Source organism: Dysidea avara, chromosome 4 (assembly GCF_963678975.1).
Source record: "Dysidea avara chromosome 4, odDysAvar1.4, whole genome shotgun sequence".
NCBI classification, from domain to species: domain Eukaryota; kingdom Metazoa; phylum Porifera; class Demospongiae; order Dictyoceratida; family Dysideidae; genus Dysidea; species Dysidea avara.
Genome location: NC_089275.1, coordinates 22,722,062 through 22,731,676, shown reverse-complemented (window position 1 = coordinate 22,731,676; position 9,615 = coordinate 22,722,062). Strand labels below are relative to the sequence as shown.

The following is a 9,615-nucleotide window of genomic DNA, read 5'->3' as shown; positions in this document are numbered from 1 at the left end:
GTTGATAATAGATAGAGACGGTCGATAATAGATGAATGTACGCCCTTAGCTATAATCACCACTGTACTTGCGTAGTTCTAATTGTGGAAATGATATTTAGCAGACGTATTGGGCGGATACTTTATCTAGTTGTGTTGAAAATTTCACTGTCTATGACGTTGTATGGCTGATTTATGACATGCGAAACGTTAACTGGTCGATAACCGGTGAGTTACGCTATCCATAGTCAGGGACTCTTGCACTAGCATAACATCCCTGCATATACTGTTATGTTCACATAGATACAGTTTGTCTGCAATCCATTATTCGTTAAGTAAAACCTAAAGATGTATACGTATGTACAATAACTTTTTTTATTTTATTTTTTTATGGTGTCTAATGCTTTTTTTTTTTTTTTGACAATGATAATATAAATAAACACTTAAACAGTGGGCAGAGAGGCAACTACATAAGTGCAACTGTCACTAACTACATAAGTGCAACTGTCATAAGTACAATAACTACATAAGTGCAACTGTCATAACCACTGGATATCACTGCAATTGTAACAGTAAATAACCTAGCTACTAAGCTAACTTGTGTTTGAAAAACTAATGGCCTAACTATATCTACATGTTAAATCCAGCCACTTGTACCTCAAATTGTATCTGCTTTTGTGCCTCAACATCCTTTGGTACGGTAGCAATCTTAGAATTAATTGGGATATCTTTTGCTTTGTCACCTGGTGTTTGGCCATGAAAATCAAAGTCAAGTTTCACACCAGGTCGAAATATTAGGCAATGTGTAGAACCACCAAAGTGAAACATCCCTGTCTCTTGGCCTTTCTTCACCCTCTGTCCTTCATAGACTTTTATATCGCAAGTGGACACATCTACCATGCCGATTCCCATAAAGCACATCAAGCCAATGTAAGGGTTGTCTGCTTCAATGAAAATTAAGGCCCTTGTCGCCATTTCTGAGAGATAAGGTTGTGAATCAATAACAGCAGTAACGGGATGGTCTTGGCCTTCTTTGAATTCTACCAGTGGGTCAGAATAGTAGGTACCATCTTGAACATAAGCTTTCACAATTTTACCATCCACAGGGCTGTGCCATCGATGATAACTGAAGACACTAAGAAAGGCTTGATAGACAGTGCCTCCCACGAATTTGTCGGTTAGTGGATCATCTCCCAACATGAATTTCAAGTTGTAAGGTTGGCCCTTTATCCAAAACCTGCTGCGCTTTGTAATGTTCTTTACAACTCTTAATGGTGCAGACTCACATGCATTGGCAATCACCTTTTTATTACCTGGATCAGCAACAGGTCGAGCATCTGGTTGCAACTCTCTGGTGAAGAAATTATCCCAAGAGGTGAACCCATAATGTGGCTTGTTAGGATCACATTTGAAAGTTTTTTCAAAGTTTCCTCCAAACTTCTCAAGTGCTTGTTTGCTAAGCCATCCATCAGCAGTGAGGACATAGCAAGAAGCTGGTGACTTCAAAAATATTCCCCAGGCATTAAGGATCTTCTTTAAATGCAGATTTACAGTGGAATTTAAAAAGGCTGCATACCCACCTTTAGTCACAATTGGTTGTCTCAGTATAGCAAACATGGGAATAGACACAGTGATACCTTTTGGGCTAAACTCTGGTGCTTTTGTTAGCACATGGCTCATGAGTTGCAACATCTGATGGTAGTTCTGTGGTGACTTGCCCTTTTCTTCTTCTGGGATTTCGGCGAACATCTGATGGAAGAACATGGAAAGTTCAGGATTTGCTTCAATGGCCTCTTTAAATCCTTTAACAACTGGGTGCAAAGGGTAGTCAACATCAGGCTCATCTTTATCATCCCTTGGTGGTACATCTAGTACTAAGCCATCAATTTCTTCAATATGCTTCTGTAACCAGTCATCCACAACTGCTTTCTCAACAGGTAGCCATTGACCAGTACAATGTGGTACACTGGTACAAGCTGTGGCAGTGCTGTCAGTCATCTTTGACCAGCTACTCAATTACACAAGAACTGTGCTCTTCTAAACATAGCTTGCAATTATATATTGATTGCAACAAGGAAAAAGTTACGTAAGTATGCATCATGAATACATATAGTATTCCTTATATGCATTGAAACCAATTGCAAAAATTATTTAGGGCAAGTGGGCAACCTCTTGTATTTGCACTATATTTGTACATGTAGTTTTGTCCATAAGGGCTCTGCATATAGCTATACATGTGTATAAGTGCCACTACAATAAAATGCATATTTATGCATATGTGTTGAGCTCTAAATGTCATATGCATAAAATGTACTTAGGTGGGGTATAATGTGTAGGAGATGATAGTTCACATTTGCTATTTATTGCATGAGGCAAATGTGAACTATCATCTCCTACACATCACATACACCACAGGAGTGCACGCTATGTACAACACATTTAGAGCGTATCACATACACACAAATACACTTTTTATTGTAGTGATTATGTATCTGCAGTGATAGCAGACCAAAAATGAAGTAATTGACCCTCTGACACTTATCAACTTTCCAGTCTGAACTATAATATTTAGCTACTGAGAATGTGACTACTGTACAGAAGTAAGAGTAGCGTGCACTATCTTGAATGTTTTGTATTCAAGCATACAGTGGAGTCTGGTTGTTAAGCACACATATGTATTAAGATCATATTACCTGTTAAGCGCATACCCATTTCTCGTACTTAATCATGGTTGATAAGTGCATGTGGATGAACACAAAGCTCCACATGAGACAATATAAAAGAGAAGAAATGCTAGAGGTTTCACTGTAAATGCAGAAGTATGAAGTTCATACTAATGGTATGCTACCTGCAGTCACTTAGTATGATGGTCATACTTCAGAAGAGTGATCATCATACTAAGTGACCACAGGTAGCATATACCATTAGTATGAACTTCATACATCTGAATTTTATAATTACAGTGAATTGTATAGCATGAAATTTCACGAAATACAAAGCCAAAATATGTGCCTTTAGAAGTGGTCTTCTGTAGTATGCTCCACATGAAGGATTCAGTGCACAAAAACTAGACTCAATTAAAACATTGGCACATGTAATGACTGCAATTCACACTACTGCAAGAGAGTGAATCTATAATAATCACGATGAGGTGTATTTATTAGGTGCATGCGCTCAACAACTATATGTTAATCACAATTTTTTTTGTTGCAAAATTTTATTAGGCATATACACCTAACAACCAGACTCTATGGCAGCTACCTCATGAATGGTTGGCTAAGATTCTTAAGAAAAAGTTTTATTGATTTTCTGCGTTATAGTCTAAAATGTAATCCAAGTAATGAGGAAAATAAATGTGACAAGCGTGCACTACTCAGTAATAGAATGCATCTTTCCTCATTGATTTATATTTGGAAACTATAAAAGTTTGCTTGTAAGAATGAGGTAATAAAATTTATTTAATTATGAGTTTTCATGCTCATACCAACTAAATGTGACAAATTTGTTACAGTCAGAGTTTGTTATTGCTGTTTTTTCATGCAGACTATAGCTACTTCATGTTGTACAATAAGGTAAGTTTGTGCTAAAAATCAAAACCCATGCAAAACTCACAATACATCATTACTTGTAGCTCTATGCGCACTAAATGTGTTTATAGAAATTTGGAAGAACTTTCTGACAGTAGTGGAAAGTGTATAAATTATAGTGCTCTAATCATTGCCATAATTGGCAATATGTTGGATCAAATTTAGCTTTAGGATCAAGACCAGTCCTGCCAAGATTGGGTTTTTAGTAAAAGTTTCACTGGTTTTGGTAAGCTCTTGAAAACATACCTCCTTGATAACTCTTGCTAATTTGCAAATTGGGAAAAGTGTTGAATTCACTGAGGTAAGCACGACATTGGAATCTGTATATGCGACCCAATTTTGGAAAACCATTCTTTTTGGCACATTGGTCAATTTTCTCTTTTGTAGCTAAAATGAGGCACTGGGTGTTTATCTAAGCTTGATATCTTGAAGGGTTCCAGAGATATGGTCAATTTACTGTCTAATACATTACAAAGTAACTTTTCATATTAATGCATTGAATTCTGTGAGTGATTAAGCATGACAAATAGTGACAAATCACATTGTTTACAAATAATTCCATTCCTACTGTCTAAAAATATTACAAAGAGACTTCTGATAGTTAAATCTAGTGTTCCTGGTCCTTTTCTTCAATTAAATGCCATCTATCATTGTCTAAGACTTAGTTGTAACCATTCTAGCACCGGAACAAATCACCTCATTTGTAAGTTAATTGGTGTCCCATGCATGGTGAAATCACTACATGGTCTGATAAAATCATCCATATCTTCTATCAGAAAGAAGCTTTGGGTGTGAAATTTCACAGGAAGAAGGCTTAATAGTTGCTTTATCCAAATGTGTAAAAAATTAATTTAAAATATTTGCTGATGGTTTTCCAAAATTGGGTCACATATATGAATATTACTAATTATATGCATGGCTGCATGGAGAGAAATTAAATTTCTATCTTTGGCAAAAGTATGCAAAAATAGTGGTCAATATTTGCCACTCTTGGCAAAAGGTATAGAGTACGAAAACCTGCCAAAATTGGCACTGACATTCCAAAGTTTTAAGATACTAATCTCCCTGTATTCAACCTGAACTGATGTAATTGTCACTAGTTTTGTAGCAAAGCAGCTGATAGCTTAAATTATCCCAAGGAGCAGAAACATTACAACACTACTAAACACAAAATATAGTACAGTTCAGTTAATGATTTCTAGCTGCCGCTGTAATTGTGCTTATGTAGCTAGAGCTGAAGGGGTCCTACATGGTCAGCGGCAAAATGGAACAAGTGCCATTTGAAAATTTAGGTGACCACATGGTACAGAATTTTTTGAATTATTGTAATATTCACTAAAAGTTAATTTGAGACTGCCACAAACTTTTAAATTCTTAGTGAGAACATTATTCACTTGGTTAAAACAAGCCATTCCAATTTTTAAATGAAAAATCTAAATTGGCACATGTCCCTCCTTTACCCTAATTTTGCATTTGGAATGTATACAATTATTAGGTGATTCAGCCATGATAATGATATATAGAGGGACCAGCAAGCATGCACATGATTGAGAATCATATAATATAATAATATTATATTATATACCGTTAATTGCATTTCCTATATAACATTGATCAGTGGAGCACATCTATGTTTAAATAATATAAATTATTGAACTCTCAAATATTGCCTGAAGTTGCAAGTCTACAATACAAATCATTTACAAAAAAAAACAAAAAAAACATTGCATTTCCTATTCAGTGGAGTACAGATCTATGTTTATAAATAATATAGATTGTTGAACTCTCACATATTGCCTGAAGTTGCAAGTCTACAATACAAATCATTTACAAAAAAAAACATTGCATTTCCTATTCAGTGGAGTGCAGATCTATGTTTATAAATAATATAGATTGTTGAACTCTCAAATATTGCCTGAAGTTGCAAGTCTGCAATACAAATCATTTACAAAAAAAAACATTATGGTACACTACAATCTTGCAGCCTTAGAAAAATTCATTCACATTATTGTACCACAATTACTTGACCTATAGCTACCAGGTGATGCCATGATTGCACTTTACTTAACCTAAAAAATCAACAGCTTCTCGCAAATTCAAATTCTTCCTTCTGAAATCTGTGATTGCAATGGAATGCCCTTCATTATTCAACCAAATTGTTTCTACGTACCTTAAAGCAACATCAAAATTGTATGTATGTATATGTTTGTGTAATGTTTGGGTTGTCTCCCTTGAACTAATCAGCCGAAGCGTCCTCTCTAGTAGCTAATCTAGATCGAAATTCAAAAGAATTAAAATAAGCAAAACTTTTACTTTGATAGCCAATCACTGAAATGGTTTGTAGCTATGCCTAATCCATCATTGATTGATGGCAACATGATGGTAGCCCCTACCGTCACACTTCATGGTTGATCCACAACTGAAGAGAGATCATGAACAGCAGTTAACATACAGTACAAAATGTTTCTCCATACTTTGGACTGTTCAAAATTGCCTGCTGGCCATGGACCTCTGTCAGCATTAGGCAAATCAGGCTCAGTAAATTTTAAAGTTCATTCAATGTTAAATCATCAGACAAATTAAAATGTTAACTCATTCTCTTGAATTTCTTCAAATTTAGCATAATTTTTACCATTAGAGACAAAATTACACCCCAAGTTTTACCCATCACACGTTGAACTAAGCCCTCAAAATCATTTAATAACTTTAAGGATGAAATTACACTAGTTCGTGAAATTTGGTTCATTAGTAGTGTACTACTTGACCAGCTAAATTTTTTAAATTCAGATGTCTGATACATTATTTATGACCAATCAAAGTTTTCACCATACATTTTCTATGGGGAAAAACCATATAATAGTCTATTATCTGAACTTATAATGGATCCAAACCACACATATCTGCTCTTGACAACTTTATACTGTCACCATGCACTAATCATCTATAGTTGGTTGGAAAGCTATTTATCTTAAGAAAAAATCCACTTTCCCTTTTGCGCAGCTGTTTTCTCAGGGCTCAGCTCAATGTGTACACACTATGCTATATAAGCTGACATTGCATTATGTGTAAGTACATAAAAATTGGTATGTAGCTATGTGATTAAACTATGGTTAAGAGTTATTATGCTAAGCCATCTGGCCATTTAAAAGCATGTGAAATTCTATGAATTTTGTATTTGTCAATAATTAGCTACAATTCTGTTTCACTTTGTTTTCAGAGGTCAAATGGCAACTTTTAAACAGCAATTGTGTTGTCAAATTCATTTTCATGACATCAGTAGTAATAGTTATATAAATTCAGATGGTTCGTATATAGGTCACATCAGATTATCAAACAATTAAAGAACAGAAACTGTTTTCCAAAGTTTGTACGGTTGCTATAGTTGCTATGGCAAAATTCCCAGCACTGACACTCTACCCAACAAGTGGAATATTGCTCTACTGCACTAATGTAAATTGTTCTACATATCTACAACAATTATCACTATCAATAAAGCAAATTCACTACTAGGCATGAGGCTATTATGCTCCAAAAAGTGAGCATTACGCTTTTGAGCAGTGCTCAAAAAATCACCTATTATGCTTTTGAGAATTGCAAATTATTCCCAAAATTATGCCACCATAATTGGCTAATAATGCCAGTTCATTGCTGTATCAGGCTATTTTCATTGATGGTTAAGCTTCAATAGTCTTGAATTCTTTAACTGGTTGCTGTATTAGAGTATTTAATTTCAATGTGAATGCTTTATTAAAGTAAATAATATTCAGTGACTGTTCTATTAGAGTTTCTGACTGCTCTATTAGAGTATCTCGATCTTTTTTAACGGAACTATGCAATCTACAGATTTTCCTACTGTTAAAGCTTTATAATCACCTCAAAGTGCTAGCATAATTCCTGATTCCCACACATACCTATTATTCCCGAAATTATGCCGGCATAATCGCCGCATCCCTATTCACTACTGGATTAATAAAAAGTACACAAACTAGATGAACAAAAAAAATGGAAATTTTAAAATGGGAATAGGGGTCTCTTTAAAAAGCCACCAAACAAGAATGGATTGCTGCATGGGGTGGTAATGTAAACCACAAATCCCTATTTTGACTCATTTCAAAATGACCAGAGTATGTAACTAAATATGTATGACAGAGTCAAAATAGGGATTTGTGGTTTACATTACCACCCCAGTGATTTCTTCTTGTTTGGTGGCTTTTTTTAGCAATACCTATTCCCATTTTAAAATTTCCAATGTTTATTCATTTAGTAATAATGCCTCTCCATTATTACATGTAACTCTTGTTATTATATATAGTAATAGCCCAAAGTCTATCTAGGTAATATATGATGCCATCTCTGTAATGTTCACTGCTTGAAGGTTCTAAGTTTACTAATTTGTTAAGCTGCTTTACTATAGTTGTACCCAGTTATACTGATAGTAAAATGTCAGTAACTTTAAGTATATGGAACATAATTGTTTTACTAAGTTTTACTGTAAACTCTCAGTAAAACATCAGTGAATTCGGGTTTACTGAAAAACTACTAAAATAACAAACAATTACCGTATAGCTGGTAATTTTCGAAAGGTTTTTATTTTCGGATATTTCGAAGAGGCCCTTCTCTTCGAAAATAAATTCCCACGTCCAGTTGTTTTTCGAAAATAAATTCCCACAAGTGTTATTTGTTGTTGTTATTATCTACTTTACCAGTTAGGCACTGGAGGGTGTACACAGAAGGCAGAGCCTGTTCGAGGTGTTTACCCATAGCCTAGGAGCCTAAGCGAAAATCTTTGAGCTAAATATCCTAAAGTGAGTGAAAGCAACCGTTCAACTTTCGCGATTCGTTCGTGTATTCCTCGAGTTTTAGCTCAGTATTGCTGATGATAATGGGTAAACCGTATCATTACTGTACCAATAACCAGAAAACAGGTGATCCAGAATGGGAATTGATGCCGTCTGCTCTAGAATCCATGGTGAACAGGATACTATGAGCTAGCTATGATCGAGCGTGATCGTGCCAGTGAGTTCACTCCACCCAAGACTCACTCAATCTTCTCTCCAGTGCACAGGAATGGGAATTATTCCATCAGTAAGTCAGTTTTCGGCAAACATTCACGCATCTTCATAATTTGTGACACGAATTTCCGTTTATTTGAAATCCATCTGGACTTCGAAATATGCACTCTTCGAAATTAAAATCTTTCAAAATTCAGATTTTGCTTCTTGTACGAAAATTTCTGTTTCGAAAATAACTCGCTATACGGTAACTGTTCCATGTACTGGGGATATACCACTCTAGTAAACTAAGAAACTTCAAGCAGTGGTTGCTTATTAATATTTTATTAAAATCAATCAATTTATTTTTTAAATTTATTTATTTTAAACTTTATGGCGTAAACACACCAAAGGCCTGAAGGTAACATACACCAACAGCCTTGCACTATGTTACTTATTTACATACATACATGCAGTTGCTAAGGAGAGTTTAGATTGAAGGTGGGTGGCTGTGACTGATGAATTTATGAGCAAGGAGTTAAGTAACGCAAACAATTGCTATTATTGTTGAAATTAAGATAACTTGAGGATCATGAGACCAAATATTCATTTACATCCAATTATAACTAAAACTTACATGATTAAATATTGTTATTGCAAGCACAAATAATATATGTGACCGAATTTAGGAAAATCACCCATATGGGTGCATTTGACGCTTAAAATATTTAATGACCAAATAACAAGCTTTATAGTGCTAACCTACTTGCTAATGGTTGTAAGCCATTCTCAATACCTTGAATTACAAAATTCTAGAAATAATTTTATAACTCTACTCTGCTCATAATAGTAACCCACTAAACATGAAAATTCTAATTATTTCACACGCACCCATATGGGTTATTTTCCAAAATTCGGTCACATATAGTATTACAAACATAATAAATTAGTGTTACAAGCATAATAATATTTACAAGCACAAACAGCATAATATTACAAGAATCAGTATTAATAAAACTTAATAATATTTTGTATGCACACTGCAGCAAGTAATGTCTC

The 9,615-nt window shown here is 34.8% G+C and overlaps 1 protein-coding gene and 1 long non-coding RNA gene across 2 annotated transcripts in view; one reads left to right on the top strand and one right to left on the bottom strand.

Moving 5' to 3' along the window:
- Positions 1-9,615, top strand: part of LOC136254401 (uncharacterized) — a 46,175-nt gene continuing 36,560 nt past the window's right edge. Inside the window, exon 1 of the long non-coding RNA XR_010700465.1 lies at positions 1-206. This is a non-coding gene — a long non-coding RNA (uncharacterized lncRNA). The remainder of the gene's footprint in view (positions 207-9,615) is intronic.
- Positions 493-2,023, bottom strand: LOC136254387 (uncharacterized). Its single transcript, XM_066047081.1, has one exon. The coding sequence runs from the start codon at positions 1,974-1,976 to the stop codon at positions 609-611; it is 1,368 nt and encodes a 455-aa protein (XP_065903153.1). The 5' UTR covers positions 1,977-2,023; the 3' UTR covers positions 493-608.